This window comes from Caloenas nicobarica, chromosome 2, assembly GCF_036013445.1.
Source record: "Caloenas nicobarica isolate bCalNic1 chromosome 2, bCalNic1.hap1, whole genome shotgun sequence".
Classification (NCBI taxonomy): Eukaryota; Metazoa; Chordata; class Aves; order Columbiformes; family Columbidae; genus Caloenas; species Caloenas nicobarica.
This window is the reverse complement of record NC_088246.1, coordinates 101,450,258-101,469,720: the sequence shown is the minus strand read 5'-3', so window position 1 is coordinate 101,469,720 and position 19,463 is coordinate 101,450,258. Positions and strand designations below refer to the sequence as shown.

The 19,463-nt window shown below is 40.1% G+C and overlaps 1 protein-coding gene across 2 annotated transcripts in view; it reads left to right on the top strand.

Annotated features, from left to right (window-relative positions):
* The window catches only part of NR4A3 (nuclear receptor subfamily 4 group A member 3), a 29,609-nt gene extending 12,565 nt beyond the window's left edge, over positions 1-17,044 (top strand). Inside the window, exons 6-8 of one of the 2 annotated variants that reach the window (XM_065629482.1) lie at positions 2,767-2,966; positions 4,169-4,347; positions 14,049-17,044. In XM_065629482.1, the coding sequence (XP_065485554.1) occupies positions 2,767-2,966; positions 4,169-4,347; positions 14,049-14,311 (642 nt within the window). In that variant the 3' untranslated portion in view covers positions 14,312-17,044. Of the gene's footprint in view, positions 1-2,766; positions 2,967-4,168; positions 4,348-14,045 lie in introns of both variants that reach the window. The other variant, XM_065629481.1, reaches the window with a different exon arrangement.
* Positions 17,045-19,463: the final 2,419 nt, after the last annotated feature.

Genomic DNA, 19,463 nt, shown 5'->3' with positions numbered 1-19,463 from the left:
CTTTCCGAATCCCTTTAGATACACCACACAAGTTAATGTTGCTTGCTATGCATGCAAACCTTGCCTTGAGTAACAGTTGGGTTTCATTTAATTCCCCAAGGAGCTCTGAGGAAGGGAGTAAGGCAGAGCTTTGTCTTCTGGCTCTCTCCTGGCATGCCTCCAGTTTGCACGGGGCAGGTTAAGAAATGCAGATCTGAGCCCTTCTGTACCATGGCTGCCTGACCAAGGGCAGGCTTACCAGCTGTCTTGGTCAGAAGTTAGGTCAAATATCGCCTCTTCTCAATGAAATAATCATGGAAAAAAACCCCGCAGATTTTGGTGCATAAAACAGAACCATACATATTGTTTATGGTTACTTATATAGTCTTAAGTCTGTTACAAATATTTTGTTTTAGCTATTCTTTGTACTTCCTAACTCTTTGTAGCAAGCAGTGACGTAGTACAGCAGCTAAAAATTATACAATTCCATATAATTTTTTACCTTTCTTCTAAAATTGCTCTCATGTGCTAAACTATAACAACAAATACAGACTATAATTTTTTCAGATGTATTTAATTTAATTAGGTGCCCCATGTGGGGTATGCTGTACTGTAGCATTCACATTTACGTGACATAATGCAGCATTCAACTTCATTAGGAAATGTTAAAACTTTCCCGTACTTTTGCCAAAGGAATGTTTTATAAATATCAGGAACAAATTAATACCTGGCATAATTACGCTGACTTGTGATGAGTTATATTTAGAATGAAATTCGGGTTGTATCTTTTTTCTTTTCCTTTTCTTTTCCTTCCTCTTCACTGCTCAAAGGATCAAGCACGTGTCTTGCTTTAACAGTACCTATGGTGAGGCAGGAGTTTCTGTCACCCTGTTTGGTATCCCTGTGTAGAAAGGAGTAGTCACGGCTCAGTCCCTGCACAGCAAAGCACATCTCCCAGAGTCTTCAGGAGCTGAAGACCATGAATGGGAAAAGCCCATGTCCTCACAGACACGCTGTCTTGGCTTGCTCCACAGGTCCATTTTAAGAGGGTCCAGAACATGCAAGGTCTCTGAAAAAGCCTACGATCCTTTTCTACCCACTAGTCGCTCCAGCACATCTTGCTGCAGTTCAGTGCCAGGAGGAGTTAGTTCATGCTGCTCGAGCGTCTTCAACTGTTCCATTCAGATGTGGGACTGAACATGTAAATAGTGTCGCATACAGATTCTTCTAACACTGCTCCTCATCCTTTCTATATTTTGGCCTTTACCTGCTTCACTGTCAGAGGGTCCTTCAGAGTAGCTGAGGCAGAATTTGTCTTCACATGGACTTTATAAGAGGGATTGCACATGTTTCACTAGCTGACTAGGGATGCAAGCTGGAGCTTACTGTGAGAAACTTGTGCAGTTAGTGTTGTGTAAGCAGAACAGAGGCATTTAGGGCTGGCACCGATACCCCAGATACAGCCAGAGGTCTCTAGGATTGCTATGGTTCTCCAGTCAATCACTGACTCTGACAGTGTGCCCTTCATCCATTACCTACCAACAGCACCCATCTCCAGCCAGGACAGACAGAGAACAGGACACCTACCCAAAAGCTTCTGCTTGCTGCTTCCCCCTCCCTTTCCTGCATAGATGGTTGCAATTAGCAGCTTGGGTGATACCTGCAGCCCAGGTGGCATGCCTGTAATAAGGTCCTCCTAAGCTGCCAGCCCACTGCTACTGATTGGGAGAGATATGTGGGTCTTTCTGCTTCCACTCTGGCTTGAGGAGTTGCTAGGGAGACCTGTAGCTGGTGGACTCAAGCCCTAACTGCATGTGGAAAGTTGTTTCCAAAGGGCATGCACACTTCCTTTAGCCATGGAGACCGCCCCAGCCTTTCCCTGTCTCAGTTCCAGAGAGAGAGTGGGTATGAGGTTTTTCCCAGAAATAACCCACAAGACGCCTGATGGTGAGGATGTCATTATGATAAATCCCAAATCGTTCGGTTCCTGTTCAGAAAACCAGCAGCGCTTTCCAAGCACAGAATGGGACTAAGCCACGAAAGCTCCTGTTGTATTTTCTGCGGAGAGAGAGAGCAGTGTCACAGGACTGACAGGGATCCACTGGTGAGGACGTAGGAGATGGCAGGGAGGGAGCTGTCAGAGAGTCACGGGCAAGCTGAGCCTGTCCAATGGTTGTCTGGAAGAGTTATGGCCACATCAGCAGGGTAATAGGTTCTCCTGAACTTTAAATGCTCCTATTTGATGGATAAGAGGTGATATGGGGCAGCTGTTTTACTTTGAACCAATTCTATATTCAAATGAAGCAATGCTGCACGTGTCAGATAAAACATGGTTTATCTTATGTGTCTCTATCACTGTCAGATAAAATGCAGTCTGAGAGGTTTTGGAAGAAATCTGTGTTTTGGACATACTGAGACACATGGGAAAAGTATTTGATTGTAGTAAGTTGAATAGTATTCCTCTTCTAGTACGATGGAAATTATCCTACCCACCAGGTTTCTGGTTTTGTTTACTAATAGCATATACGTACTTGTAAAATATAAGTATTACATTTATAAATTTTAAACTATTTCTATACACGTGGGAATATTTTTTCAATATACTGCTGGACCGTAAAACGCCTGTAGGTAGCCAAATAGGTAGATAGATGTAGACCTACTTATTATGCCTTTTATAATAATACCAGCTTTGCCACAGAAGGAAATGTTGTCAGGCAGGTAACGCCGTATGTTTCACAGAATGCCCTTAAATGCATGTAACGTTGCTTTCTGTGGCTTTCATTTTAGTACTGTTCCACCGATCAGGCTGCTGCAGGCACAGACGCAGAACATGTACAACAGTTCTATAATCTTCTGACTGCCTCCATTGATATAACCAGAGGCTGGGCAGAAAAAATCCCAGGATTTACTGACCTCCCGAAAGAAGATCAGACATTACTCATAGAGTCAGCTTTTTTGGAGCTGTTTGTACTAAGACTCTCCATCAGGTAACTATATATTTCCTTTCCTCTTAAACTGATGTGAAAAATCATCCATCTAAATATTTTTAAGGAATAAATATGGTACTATCTTTGAACATTGTCAATTGTACCAAAAAAACCCACAAAACATCAGCAATGTCTGAATCCACAGGATATGGTGTTTAATTTGTTTTACACTGCAGAAAAAAACCCCAAGAAAGTGCTTTAAAAAGAGAGCATAGGTCTTGCTAATGTGCTTCTTTTTATTTGATATATCCCATCCTCTTCTTCCACAGTAGTTCAAACTGTTCTTTGGGTACTATTTGAGCAGATTTGTTTCATACTCATCAGCATACTATAGAAAAGCACCTTCAGTATGAAAGTTTTTTCCTTTTCCCCCTTCTTTTGTGCATGCACATCTTCATCATCTGTTTTCGAAAAGTATGAAGAAGGTTTAAAATCTTGTTCAGGTTGTTTTTCTCCTTAATACTAAGTCACTTAATAGAGATGCTATTTTTCAGTCTAGCAGTAGTTAAGACACTTTACCAAAAACACCTTCAGGGACTAAGAAAATTCCAGACTGGTGATTTGAATTATGCCCTTGTTTCTTTAGGTTGAAAATGACCTTTGCATGTGTTTTTTAACAGAGATATTGGCAATGGGGAGTGGAAGGAGAGGAGAGCTTGGCCATTATATCTCTCTTACACATAGGTTTTCACATGAAAGAGTTTATGATGCTATGTGCATTGTGGTGCATTACTGCATATATTTTCCATTATTTTTTCCCTATCAATTTTTACAATATGCAAAATGCAGATGAGACAAAGTATATGCTGAGAGTTGCAGCATCTCTTCTTTCTCCAGTTTTTGTCAGTTTTGTATTTCCAAATGCACTCAATTAGTATTTTGGTTCAAACATACAGTATTTAATGTAAAATGTCTTCTCTGGTTTTGCCTTTGGGCAGGACCAAAATCTTAACTAATTAGACAGTCTACACCACATGCTACAGCTAACCTCAGGCTTGTAAGTCTACGAAGTAAGCAATCATAGAAGCTTGTTTGTTGTACTTTGGCCCCAAGGGAGAAGCATATTGTCAAATGTGAATGCCCACATATGTCTCAGGATTATATGCCTTGGATTTTAAATGACAGGCACTTCAATACTGGTTATGCATTTTGCTGTAAAGTAGAAGATGCATTTCTAATTTTTTCAATTATTTTTATTTGAGGTCTGATACTGCTGAGGATAAGTTTGTATTCTGCAATGGACTTGTGCTTCATAGACTTCAGTGCCTTCGAGGATTTGGGGAGTGGCTCGACTCTATTAAAGACTTTTCCTTAAACTTAAAGAGCCTTAACCTTGATATCTCAGCCTTAGCAAGTTTATCAGCTCTAACTATGATTACAGGTAAGTGCTCCTTTGTTAATAGAAAGCTTTGGACTCTAGTGCTTTGCTTTAGAGTCAAGCAATTTCAGTTAATTTAGCTATATTCAGGGTAAAGTGAGTATGGTTTGTAAGCACTGTCGTGAGTATAACGAAATTGTGGGCTAACATTAGACCATCAGATACCCCTGTTAAAATGTAATCTAACTCTTTATTTCTTCACGGTTTCATTTGCTTCCAAGCAAATTGTGTAGCTCCTACAACAACATTCAAAATACTTGCCGAATTCCCAGAAAAGTGTAATGAAATCACCAGGGCTAGGTCTTCTCCATAGGAATACTCATATCAGGGTAGCTCAAGAGCTTGGATCTATGCAGCTCGTATATCTCACCTCTCACCAAGATAGCTAGACCAGAAAGAGTGCTTCACGAGGGCAGGCGGGCAGCTTTTGGTAGCCAAGCTACTGTAGGTGTTCCATGTACTGCTTTTTTGAGAGAGAAAATTGGAGAATAATAAGAAAAAAATTGCCTTCTGACATTGTACAAAAGCTTTGGGGTGTGAATGTGACCATATCACCCTTTCTGCCTGCTGGGGCAAACAGCAGCAAGCTGTCAGAATCTGCCCAATCTGGCCAGTAAGTAGAGAACAGGGGAGCATAACATAATAAAGTGTAATTTTCCCATTCCTGAGATAACAAAGCCCCTTGACACACACACTGAATACCTTGGGCTTCTTGCGGTTGGAGAGGTACAGCTGACGGGAGCAGGAAGGGTTGGGAGTGAGGGTGTCTGACAACCATGCAGCAGAAGTCAGGGCTGCAGTCGTCTCTGCGGAGAGCCTCACACTCATTTCAGACGAGCTGGCAGTATGAAGGTACAACGGTGTTGTCAGTGTGAGACAGGGCTGCAGCATGCCTGGAGCTGGGCCTTCCCAGGGATGCTGTAAGCTCCGCTGGGGTGGATACTGATTTCCTCCCGCATTTCTGGCATCCACCAGTTTGCAGGTGGTGGCCTCAACAATATCAGCTGCAGTCTTCATTTTACCTAGGTGGAGGTGGTGCTTGGGAAACGCTGAGATAAAATGCTCAGTGGCAAATATAAAAACTATGAATTGGCCAATTTCTGCTAACATTTATGGGCCAAGATTTTGGCTTCAGAGTTTGCTTCCTTCCTGCATTTGGGTGAAGGGTTAGTGTATACATGTTCTAGCATTCACCCTCTGCTTCTTAAGTAAAGTATTTTCAGGTTTTTAATTACTTTCTATTCATTTTTTTCTGTAGTTGGAAAGAGTTCGTTAAGGTCCAGTTTCCTTGATAAAACTCTTCAGTCCAGAATAGCTCATTAGAGTTGCTTTGTTCTGTATGAAAAAATTCCAAAATGAGTGATATGTTAAAGTGAGAAAGAACATCCCCAACTTATTTTTTTACTCCTATATGTAAACAACCACTGACGTGTTCATGCATACTTACATATATGTATTATAAATATATATGTGTGTGTATGTATAGACTTACCTATATACATATACAAAGCATATATGTATGTGTATGCATTTAGATATCTATATATCAAGGACAGGTGCTGTTTCTCTCTATATATATTTCCATACAGGCATATATGCTCACATATATATAGCACATATCATCAATTTAGATTATTTACTGTATATTAGGTATGGCTTTTTTAGGTAGACACAGTTAGCTTGTTCTTGATTATCTTCCTGGAGTCTGAGAAGATGCAAGTCAACGAACAGGATCCCCAGGAAGCTGTCTAAGTGAATGTAGAAAAAGCTATTTTATAGGAAGAAAAGTTTTTCTCCTTAAAAATCCATGCCCTGTTTTAACATGATAATTCTTCGTCCAGTTAGACACTGTTTGCTTGCCCTTACATAAAGAGTCAAAGTTGTCCAGTGCCTGGCTCAGGTCACCCTAAAATATTTAATAGTAATAGCTTTTAATTGATAACACCCTACATTTCTTTCTTTCCTTGATAACAACCCTTTCAGGAATTGGCTATATCGTGCTGGTCTTCCCAAGGTTTCTAAACTGATGCCTTTAGAGGGGAGCATTTATGTTCATAAAAGCTTTAAGATTTTCTGTATTTGTCAAGCTTTTCTTAATTTCCTCACCTCTATGAGATGGTGCTTAAAATTAATGTCATTTTCTGCTTATTCTTTTAGAGGCCAGTATATCTTTGCTGATTTGCTTTTAAGCACAGAATATACCTTCATGTGATTTAAATTAGATGAAAGCTCGTGTGTCTAGTGATGTATATTCACAGGTTTCAGATCTCCAAGGGAAGCTAGCTAACTTAGGGACTCGGCCAAAAATTTGGTCACCTGGAAGTGGGTCGTATTGTATAAGGATGAACAATATTGAAAAATAAACAAAACTGTAAGAGGAAATCAAGTAATTATGGCTAAGAGAGCACTACAGCACAAAATGCTGGGGGGCAAGGTTCTTTTGAGACTTTCTCAGTCATCACATATTGAAATTTTATATTTAGGAAAGCCTTGAGATTTGCCTCTGGTGTTGCACCCCATGAGAAACAGCTTCTTGTCTTCTCCCCACAGCTTGAGTATAACAAGGCATGTGCTGGTTTTCAGCTAGTCCCAGCAAAAGATAAAAAGTCATAAAGATAAATTTCGGAAATCTGAAATCTGTTGAACATTTTTAAGCATTGTTTCGAGGCTTGGCTTAGATTTAGGTGAGTGTTTTAGGTGCCATTCTTTACCTCTGGAGAACGTACTCTTTTCTCCTGTAACTGGCTGTTGGAGGCAATGGGTAGTTAGTGAACCCTGGTTCAAGCCCTTTTTGTGAGCCAGAGCAAGAGAGAGTGACCTTTTCCAGGAACACAGGATATCCGACTATTTAGTATCGCTGTCTTCTGTGTTGAGGCCATGTAAGCTGCAGAATGGCTGTTGTGTTTGGTGATCTGGGGACAAGCTGGTGCTCAGGGGGACATCCAAGGCCCAGTCTCCCGTCTGATTCCAACAGGAAGGGAATCTGACCATGAATCTCCTGTTTCCTAGATGGATATCCATGGCATTGGGCTGCAAGATAGGAAGGAGAAGGAAAGCTCTGTTTTGTTAATTGTGTTTCTTGCTTTTATTAGCAACACTGCAAAACAAAATGCTGGCTTGAGCAAAATTTTCTTCATTATTACACAAGTTGCTTCAGTTCTTATTTTGCATTAGTCAGATCTTCATGACTTGAGGGTTTAAGCAAAAAGAGAAAAAGACAACAACCCAGTGTTGTATAATAGTCATTGCTTGTTTTAATACTGTACAGCATCTTAGGTAGCACCAAATTCAAGCATTGTCTCTCCAGGTAAAGGAAAATGCTGCTGGGAACAATGACCTGTTTGTTTTTCATGATTTCGTGAGTGCTCTCCATAGCCCAAACAAAGATGTGCTTGTCGAAAACAAACCCTCATATGTACTAGTCATTGGCAGTATTGCTGAAGAAGAAAAGCAAGAGAAGTCACTACTCTCTTCCACGTGTTCTCTTTCTGTTCTGCAAGAGTTACAGGGAGAATTAACATTTCTCTCCCGGTGAAGGAAGAGGGAACAAATCTAAAAATTAGTGCTGCAGGCTAAAAGACATTCCACTGTTCTCAGTGTCCCAAGATACTGAAGGCTCTTATTTCATTTTGGGATGGGAGGCAGTCACGGCCCCAAGCCTGGCAGTATTCAGGAAGCATTTGGACAACGCCCTCAGACACATGGTGTGAATTTTGGGGTTGTCCTATGCAGGGACAGGAGTTGAACTCAATGATCCTTGTGGGTCCCTTCCAGCTCAGGACATTCTATGGTTCTATGGATGTCAAATCAGCTCCCCAGTAACAGCCCTTTAGCTAACCCTACTGACTTGTTTGGAGCTGCGGAGTTCCATGTCCAGTCTCAACCACAGGCGCAGGTCACAGCATAGGATGCATGGTCATAGGCATATATAACCATTCATTCTGTTCAGTAGTTTTGAAGAGAACAACAGGAAACCTAGCAAGTATCACAATACTTGCTAATTCACTGCTTGCTTTGAGTAAAACTAAAGGTATGTACAACATAAAATAAACAGGAAAAGATTTTGAAATACTTTGCATTGTATAATCCATTAGAAAGTCCATATATTTGTGCTTTTTCTGTTTATTTTATGGTTCCTGGGAACTTGCAGTATGTTGCTTGGAAAGAAAAGCATCATGTCAGATTGCTGCTGAATTTTCAAGTCCTTTCAGATAGGACATCAGCTTGAAAGAAGAGAGTGAAAGAAGTGACATCTGGTTTATTGTGGGTGGCTCACAAGCAGTTAAAACTCTGCAACGCCAAAGTATATATTTTTTTTTCTTTAAGGTGCTCCTTTAGGATCTTCGTCTCTCTGTCTCCCTTCTCTTTTTTTGCTTCCTTCATTTGGTTAAGAAGGGTTGGACACAACTTCCTCCAGAGCACAACAGCAGTGCTCTGAGCATCAGCCAGAAGAAAGTAGTTAGGACATGACACTCACCCCACATCCCCATGAAAGCGAGAAATTACTTCTGTCCTGTTCTTTCTCTTTGGATCACTCATTCTGCTGGGATGTAGGATCTAATGAGCTGAAGAAGAGAGCCAACATGGAAAGAAAATGCTAGTCATCTTGGGACAAGTTCTATCCTTAGTTCCACGTGGATGGTTTCTATCAGTGTAGTGTGTTGCATGGATCACAAGTGTTCCTGCACAACCACTCCATGCTGGGCTGGATAGTGTTGATGATGAAGCTTTGCAGAGGAGACCAGATGTTAGCTCAGCCTATTCTCGAAAAAGCTTCCTTAACTTCCCAAATGACCATTTATAATGCTCTGCTTTACAGTTTTTCTACCAGTGTCAAAATATAAAGATTGAGACTCCAATGCAGATAATCTCAAGGGCACACTCTAATTTAGCCTCAAATTTCTCCCTGCTCTAAAACTGCTGGTGTTTTTTCTCTCTCTCTCGTTGATTCTGTTTTCCTCTCTGCCTCTTCCTTTCTCTATCCACATCAAAATATTATTGTTTTGCCCACTTGACACTCTCGGTGGGATGCTGCTGAGTACAGAGCATTCTAACCCTCATTCAGCCAAACTCTTTCAGCATATGTTTTATTTTAAGTGTGTTACAGACCAGCCCAGAGCCACTGTATATATTTGGCTTATTCACACTCTTAATGCTTTGTTAGACTGGCATCAGAACATTGAAGAATATTGTGAGGTTTCAATTAATTATGAGTGCGTGTTTGTCTTCCTGCTGTTGGGCTTTCTGTTCCAGTTTACAAACACAATTTTTAGCATCATCAGTCATACCAGAAGTAGTTAGGAGTCTGGTGTGGCTAAAAAGTGTCTGGCTGCTGCAGTTCCTTTCTGAACACAAATTCGTCCAACTTCCCTATGGAAGGGAGGCTCACCTCCTCTTCAGCAGCAGATATCCTTCAGTCTTGCTGCCAGGATCCTCCAGAGTGGGTGCTTCGTGTGCTGGGTCTACATAGGAGCAGGTGGCAGACTGGAGGAGTGTAGGAGAGCCAGTTATAAAAAAAAAAACCAACCCACAACCCTCCAGATTGCATTGTCTGCCTTCCCCCCGCCACTTTGCTGAGGAAAACACTATCAGCATCAACGTGAAGTACTCACTCTTCCTTCTCCCTTCCCAGCCTTTTGCTGAGGCAAGAACTCCTCCCTCCTACAGCAACCAGCCGTGTTTTTTTTAAAGGAAGGAGCAAACTCTGACGTCCTGTGCAGTCATTCAGCTCATCTGACTTTAGGTACCTTGCACAGCTGACAGAGAATACAGGGCACCTCCAGAAAGTTGATTCATCCACCTAAAATCGTAATCATCTTCTAAAAATGACCATCCTTCCACTGATGTCAGGAGGAGCTGGAGAAGGCTGCACTCCCAACTTGGGCACAATTGTGAAGTGCCTGAGAGTCAGGCAGGATGAATATGGGCCAGATTGCATCAGGAAAGGAGACTCTTGGATGTGCTGAGTCAAAATCCAGCTGTGTAACAGAATGTGCACAAGACAAGCAGAAAGCTGTAGGAAAAGAGCCTCATATTTATTGTATTTGAGTTATAGAAGGGGAAGAGGATTGTGAAGGGGGAAGAGAAAGTCAGATAACTACATTAAAACCAAGACAATCAAGAGGCCTATCCTAAGTCCGCAGCGTAAATCTGTTGCATTTCTGATTGGACTGACCCACCCTGACACAGAGCACAGAGCTCAAGGGTCTTTGAGATACTCGAGGTCTTTGAAATACTTGTGCTCTTTGAGAGGTGTTTCTCATAAAGGTCTGGCCCTGGAATAATCTACCCCATGTCAGAAATGAGGGACAGAAAGACTAGTACAGCTGGTGACAGGTCTTCCTGCTCTTTTACTCTCTTCCTATCAAGTTTTTGCTGATCAGCATAATTATAGCACAGAATTGCATAGAGATTCCTGGGAAAAGGAGAAAGGTGTAAAAACCTTGCTGTGTTCAGTTTTCCAGAATGAGCTGCTAAGTTTGCAGAGCTTTAGAGGCAAGACTTCTGATGAATCATTTTGACAGGCTTATGGAGAGCATCTTTGCCATAAATCACCATTTTTCTTGCAAAAATCAATGGTATCCTAAAACACAAGGCTGAGAAATCCTATATTCACTTTACCCAGTGCCTTTTTAATTGTCATTATAAGAAAGTCTGAATACAATAATATTTACACACCTCCTCAATCAGAGAAAATCTATCGGTTTTGACTAGCTGTCCTTCTTGAGATAAATCTTTGCCTTATCATTCCCGTGTGGATAAGAACATCATGTGGAAGACGGCGAATCATTAGAGTCCATCAGCTTCAGTGCCAGTGCACACACTTACTACAGGTGACTCGTGCTGCTCCCTTCAGGTTGAGTAAGAAAGACCGTGGGTCTTCCTTTGCCCAAACCAGACTGACTGTGTGGAAAGAAAAAAAAAAAAAAGAAGTGTTTGCTGCTATCTGAACCCTAGCTACTAAATTTAAATCTTTGAGTAAATGCGACCCAAGGCCCCTCAAGTATACTGAAGAGAGGAGCTGTTTGTTACACTAGTACAGTTCCCAGAAACTAGTTGGATACTAATAGTGCCAGTGCACATAGTGCCCTTTTCCAGCGGAAGGGCTTCCACACAGCTGGCTTTGACTTTCTATTGCTCCACAAGGGATGCCTTAGGGATTGGAGACCGAAAATCCCTGAGACAGCTCCAGTCATGAGGAATCACCTTTGTAGAGATTTGTAAGCAGCAAAGGCTGTTGCACAGCGGTTCGTGCAGGACAGTGTGGTTTGCTGGAAACTGCTTTACTATTGTAGCACCAGAGAGTGGCTTAAGGACGGAGTATCTCGTAATTCTGAATTTCCGTAATTTTGTTATTTAAAGTAGAGCTAGTAATATTATAAACTTTGCACATATTGTGTTTTGCCTCAGTATGTTTTATGGGTAGCCACTGAAGACACAATTTGTTCATGAAACCTTCTGAACTTCTCAGTGTGAAACACTGTTCAATTCTGGCTGTAAAAGTTAACAACGTTGTTTTGTGCTCTAGAGCCAGAAATAGTTTTCCATACTCTGCAGCAAGGTACACACCTACTGATGCATTCGTTTAAAAATGTGCTTTGCTAATTTGTAGTCAGGTTGCGGATCCATTCTAGTATTTCAGCTCCCTAGATCTATAAAGATATCTTCACTCACACAGCCAGGAAACAACCTCAAAACAGATTAAAAGATGGGAACTCTTCAAAGACTGCAAGATTAATTTAATGTCCTGCGGATTCTCTCAGTTGGCTTGTGGTAAAAAAAAAAACAAACCAGCACCCTACAGCTTTTCAAATCTGTATAAAATATTTATCCATCAAGATTTTTAATGGCAGAATCTGCCTAAGTATTTACTCTCGGTGACCTGTATAGTTAAGGCTTACACAATTACACCATACACCATTTACTGGAAAGGCTTTAAATATTCATTGACTCCTCATGTTTTAATGTAAACAAGGCACTTAGAGTACCTAGAGTTTTTAATTCCTGCAAGGTGAAAAAGATATCTGAAGCAGATGTTACTGCTTGGATGAGTGTTGCTCTGAAGCAACAGGGCAGATAGATGGTACTTAAATAAAAGAGCACAGTAGCTTCTGGCCAGAGACGTAGACATCTGCACTGCTCTGATTCTCATCCCAAATCAGTATTCTTCAGGAGCTAGCTCTGCCTAAGTAAATGAAGTTGAAAAAAGTGTAAAATGGGTGAATATCAGTGGAAAATCAGACCTTTCCATTTCTGACTGCCTTCATTGAATCCCGTCTGTTTTATTGGTTTGTCAAGAACATCCAGCCAAAACAGGAGGTAAGGGGAGGCAGTGAGGAGTTTATATACACGTCTGGGCAAGGCACCACTGCACCTTATGCAGGCATTACTCCTGCTTCTGGATGTAAAGAAAACTGCACTCTTTTCAGTGTTCGTTAAGGGATGAACAGAGAAAGTATCTATTGCCTGCTCCTCCTGCAGCAGAGGAACAAGACTTTGGGGCAAGGGACACAATATGGCATGTGGCTGCCAAGAATGGGGGAGAGGACCAGGGGAAGCAGAGAGTTTCAAATGCATCAAACACGAGAACTGCCGCAATTACTCACTCCTTATCCGCTACTGTCACTATTTTTATATGTCTAGTTGGTTAAAATGCATTTAACCTGCATTTTCTTATACTGCCCATCTGGTATTATTCTATTTCATGTGTAAATTATTATGACTTTGCTATTAAGCAAGTTCTTACTTACCTATGAGTTTCAAAGTCAAAGGTAAATCAAAACATCACAAAATTATTTGTTCTAAAATACGAATTTATCCACTAAATCTTGATAGCAAACAGCACGAAATTATCTTTCCTTGTGTACCAGTAAAGAGCCTGATTATAATGAATCACAAATCTGATTCATTCTATTTATGCTTAAAGAACTGTGGATGCGTTTAACATGATTGTAACATTTTAAAAGGCTATTAGAAGGGAGACAGACCCCCTCTCCCCTTCCTTTTAGGAATGCTGAGGTTTTGGTGACAGATAACACAGCTGCCTTCTCACTTTAGGCATTGCTAACTCAAAACAAAATAGTTAACTTCCAGGCTTCTTTTATCTTAGTCCTTTTAAAGACGAATCAACTAAAAAGCAGCAGCTGATCAAAATAACAAAGGGTGGTAAGGTGCCTTTAGTTTCTTGTAAGTGTGTCTGCAAATTCCTGGTGGAATTCTAGGCCTGGCGCTGATGGAGCTGGCTAAGGATATCGATCGCCACTTGAATTCACTGAATAAATAATGGTTGCCATAGTTATTGAGCATTCACAACTGGTGGGGAAGCACGGAAATCTCCAAAACACCTCCTGTGATAGTATTGCTGGAAAATCACCCAATTAATTCTGTCTCATATCATGAAAATTATGCGAGATACAGCAGATGCTTGGACTCCTTGTACTAGAATTTGAATCGTAATTGAGCACCTCTGCCACCTATTTTAGCAGCTAAAGAGAAAAGGGCACTTGCCATCTCTTTCTTTTGTGTGGCAGAAAGGTTAACTGGCACGATGTAACCCCAACTGTTCTGAGAAATCTTACGCTTTCAAAGCATTTTTTCTTTGAATACCGGCATATGGATTTGGGTTACACCAAAGAAAACGAGTTCTCTCCGTTTGTGGTAGGGATGCTGATCTGTTTTATTTTTTTTTTTCTCTTGCTTAGCAGAACGACATGGATTAAAAGAACCAAAGAAAGTGGAAGAGCTATGCAACAAGATCACAAGCAGTTTGAAAGATCACTTAACTTTCAGTTGCCAAAACAAAGGACAACCGCTTGAGTCTGCAGAGCCGAAGGTACTGGGTGTTCTGGCTGACTTGCGTTCTCTCTGCACACTGGGACTGCAGCGCATCTTTTACCTGAAACTGGAAGATTTGGTGCCAGCCCCTTCCATTATCGACAGGCTGTTTCTGGACACCTTACCCTTCTGAGTCAAAGCGCCCTCGTGAGAGGCAAATGCCCACCAGAGCAGGCAAATGGATCGTGACTTACAGCTAACATTTCTGCCCTCACTTAACAGAAAAGCAGCTCCGAGTCTAAAATGAGGTCTTTTCTGGCGCTTTGTCCTTACAACCTGAAGCCTGAAACTCACTGGCTTACCGGTTTGGGGTTGTGTTCTTTGTTTTCTTTCGTGTGATTTGGGATTTTTAAACGGCTAATATGGCACTTTTGGACAGTGCTATCCCAGCAGCAGTAAGAGGTTAACACGACTGTTTTAAATCTGTTGTTTAACACCTCATGCTATATGAGGAAAAAAAATTGTAGAAGCTGTGTTTGAAAACAAGAACAGCAAATAGTTGTCTGCCAGGGTAGTATGTGTTTTGTGAGGATACCTTTAGCATAATTCCTTTATCAAGGGCACATACATCAGCACAATCTAAACAAAAATTCACTTTTTTAGCAAAGTACATTCAATTGAACATTTCGTACCAATCAAATATAGCAAAATGACAATGGCTGTTAGCTCCCATGTTCAAGTGCAATTTTTTAAAGTGCTGTCTTACTAAGTCTCGTTTATTAACTAATTTATTTTACTAGGAAAACAAATGGAAGAAATCAAGTGAGAAAATTACGTGCACTAACTTACCTGACAGAGTTTTCCAAACTTGATTCCATGTAGCGTGACTTATTGACAAATGTATGTGGAAGACACGGGAGCAATTGTGGCTCAGTTGTTCCTCAGCTAAGGAAACCCGAGGAAGTAGTGATTGGAGCATACAGGGTCAGCATCAGGGATAGTTCAGTTTTAGACTTTTAACATAAGCGACTAGTTAGTAAACAGGCAGAAGACGGTTTTCAAGAACAAGCAAGTCTTGTAAAATAGTATGAATGTAAGTGCTAGGAAGGATATAGTGGGCTGCGTTTAAACATTCCGTGTTCGTACTCCTTTTTGTATGTTTATACTGTTGATGCCATATTAATATGAAATAATTTGCTGCATAGTGTCTTTATTTGTATAAATGTTTGTATGCATGGTATATTGTAATGGCTTTGCCTGTATTTATTGCAATGACTGCCAGCTCATGGGAGCCCTGTTACACATGATAACTAAATGGGGTGTTCACACTGACTCAGACACACCAGTTGGAAAACTATATACATATATATAATGTGTATATATATATGTATATACCTATATTTGTGTGCGTGTGTGTGCGCGTGTCTTTTTATTAACCATTTGTATATAAAATATCTGTCAAATCACAAGCAGAGTTATTTTACAGTTTATTTGCAGTGACTTCTAAGGCAGTACTGTTTAGCACTTTGATATTAAAATCTTGCTCATGTTTTGCTAAATTCAAATGATATTTAAGAAGTTTAGTTCTAAAAAACTTTATATGCACTGTATTAAGTCAAAATTTTGTTGGTCATTTTGCTAAGGAAATTTTTGAATGTCAACCTGATGTCACTGTATCTTTTGTTAGCTTTAAACATTCTAGCTTTTGTCTTTTTTTAAACTATGCTGTTTATATGGAAATTAAATTATACAATCAAACAGATGCCAAATGAATTGCCTAATTGCTGCAAAGGATAACCCAGATATTGAGTCACTGTATGGTTTTCAAATAGTAATCTGGTATTTTATCACTTACTATGTTTGGATGTGCTTTTATGAAAAAATTATTCTTATATCAAGATTTATAGTAGTGTCAATAGGGAAACAGACTTCTAATCACTATAGTTAATATTTCCGGTTTACCTGCAGATAATATTTGGAAAAGTATTGCTTTTTGTATTGACTTTTAAGCTTATGTGCAAACATAATAGCATAATTAAATATCAGAGAAGCTAATGTTTCTTGTAGGTTGCTGTAACAAGCCTGACCAGCAAGACAAATATATTTTGACTGAATTTGCTTTTGTATATACTAAATATATATATATATATACACGTATATATATATACACTCACACACATGTGCGCATACAAAAACATACAGACAGGAAATCCAAAAGTATGTTTACTTTTGTCTCCTTGTGTAAGACACAAGGTCCCTTGAGAAATGACTTTTATCTAGGGACAAATCCTGCCAGGTGCTGAGCACCCACCAGATGAGGGCTTGCAGGTGCTTCCTGCGAGTGGGCCCTTACAAAGACTTTTCAGGCGAATCAGCATAGTACAGTAAAATTGCTTTTTTGTTGAGCAAGGTTTATTTATTAAGTGGGATGCGAGTGGGAGGTAGCAGGTCCAGAGCCCCGTGTGAGATTTCATGTAGCCAGTGTCCTCCAGTCTTCCATAGCTAGTCTTAACTGTGATACTCTCCCAAATCCCGTCATCTGTGGAATTGTCCTTCACGTCAACTTCATGACACAGATTCATCCCAGAGTACAACCAGTGACAAGTCACAGTGGTAAAAGAAAGAGTTAACGCAGAATAAATCTAGTACTTTTCTTAGAGCTCGCTCGGTGTGAACATGCCTTTGTCTAGGCAGAATTCAGGAATATATCAGGTGTTAAGGGAGAGTGCCTTGTTTTTATTTCAGACGACAGTGTTTCAAGAGTTTCTTCACTCCGCTAACCGCAGTACTTTTTTTTTTTTTCTTTTTTTTTTTTTTTTGGTGGTGTTAACCTGTGGGTTGAAAGAAATGCTCTTGTACATATACAATGTAAATTAAAATTATTAAATTGAATAACATTTTTTTCAGAGGCCCCATGTGTGTTGAATAAGTATGCTTAATTCTGTTAAAATCTGATGTGAATTTTTTATCATTTATAAAACATTTAAAAAATTGTCTACTTGAGTCTTAAAAGTGGAAAACTTGCTGAAGCATGCTTAAGAACACTGGCAATTTAATGGCTAGTCTTTTGATTAAAATAGCTTTTATATAAATACAATCAGACCTGTGGTATCTGGCTACACAATCTCAATTAGATATTGAGAGCTGGACCATGGTTGTCCCAGAGGTTGAACTACATAAGGGCCAGAGCAGAGAGACCACCTGCCCCTCACTGTCCTTCTCCTCCACGCCGGGAAGAGATTGTCATTAACTCATTACTGGTGATGGCCACAAGGGAGGGAGGGGACTGCTATAGTGCTGGTGGTCCCATAGCACATACGGCTGGCTAGAAAGAGGACAGAGCTCTGATCCCAGCTTCTGCCTCTTTGTGTCAGTAAATCCTGGGAAGACACGGCTCCAGCAGGCACATGCAGCATTTTCTTTCCATCTGTGTCCAGCTCCTTTCCTGACCGTGCCTTTTCTTTGCAGGAGGGATCGACTATCCCCTGCCAGACAAAACTGTTTGGCTACAAATGCGTTTTCTACAAATGCAGTTTTGAGAGGCATCTGTCACTATTCAGGTATTGCCATGAGTACCTGTGGCTCCAGCACACCTGGAGGTCACATCAAATGATGTGCAGTGGCAGGCAGCAGGATTGGCAGCTCCTTCTTTGGAAATGTAACAAAAAAAAAAGGTTGCTCAAACTCCCCCAAATTATTTGTTGCTTTTTTTCCATATTTTTTAAAAGTTAACTATGACTTTTAAACTCCTTAATGAGAACAGCAATGAGTTTTGCATAATAGTCCCCTGTTAGGCAAAACATGCAGATCTCATGACCAGGGTCTGAATTTTCACCCTACAAGACAAAGCTTATCCTCACTAAACTCACAAATACCTCCATTTGTAGTTATTTGAGAGACTGCAAATTGTGTCCTTAAACATGAGAAGAGAACTGTGTCCTGATGTAACAGCACTCGTATCCTTATGTGTGCCCTGTGTGCTTCTACTCCTAAATCACATCAGTGGCAGAGTCCTTCGTGCCCAGTGATTGACTGTGGCATTGGAAATTTGGGCTGAGGCAGGAATATGATAGCAGATTCCTCTAGTAGAGACCATCCTCAAACAGAAGACTGACACCAAGGCACCCCAAACTGAGCAGCTTTAAATCGAGGTGAGTCCAATCTCTTCCTACAGCTTTCCTACCTTTACTTTTCACATTGCATTTGTCCAATATAGAAAGCTAAAATTTCAGTCATGTCGCATAAAGGAGAGAGTGAGCGAGAGAGAGGTTTAATTGTATAAAATCAAGCATGGCTCTGACAAGAATTGCCAACTCCCTCTATGGAAGCTATGAAACATGTCTTTTGATTAATTATTTGTATTATAGCAACACCTAGAGGCCACGACAGAGATCAGGACCCCATTTTGCTAGCTACCCTAATTAGCACCTCCAGTCCCCACCCAGGAGAAGCTCCAGGCCAAACAGACAAAAGAAAAAGAAATAGGAGCAACACAGGAAAAAAGGAATAGAGTGCCATGCCCAAGGGCATATAGCATTTCAGTCACAGAGTTGGGAACAAAAACTTTTGTTTACTGAGCTAGTGTCCAATGAATGCTCCTATTTTGTTTTCCTTTTCTTTCCCTGGGCAATTTATGCTGCCACTGTATCAAATTTTATGCAAACACCAAAAAAGCATTGAAAAATTCAAAATAAGCCATGTATTCAAACTGATCTTGTTTACCCTGCATATATAAGTTATTAATGAGACTATTCGAAATCCCAGTCAATCACATGCTTGGAACTAAGCTGTGATACAAACTAAATAGTATTTAGAAAAGAGATATCTAGCTGTTCTTTCTTAAATTAATGAAACTGACCATTAAAAATATTACAAGATATGGATTCAACAAAAATTATTAATGGATAAAAAAGGTTAACTTTAAAAAATGCTAAAATATGGGAGTAAATTGGGAGTAAATGAACCAAATTCTTAGCAGTGGATGACATATTTGAGAACTGTATTCCAGGCCTATGTTTGTGAGAATTACCAATACAATGATTTGTCAAATAAAAGAAAAACAAATTTGTTTACCATACAGAAATAATTTTAGAAATTTTTCTTCTGTTTTCTTTTTCAATATTAGTCATCTTTACATATACATTCATAATACAGAATATTCTGGCTTCATTTAATTACAGATGAAGTTTGAATACATGAAGTTCTGACATGGTTGTGAAAGTCAGACGAGATCAAGATTCTGACCTAAACTCACAAAAGCAAGTATTTTCTTTAAAGAGAAGGGTGTGAGTCCATATATTATGTATATTGCAAGACACTTATGTGTGTGTAATGGAACTACTTTT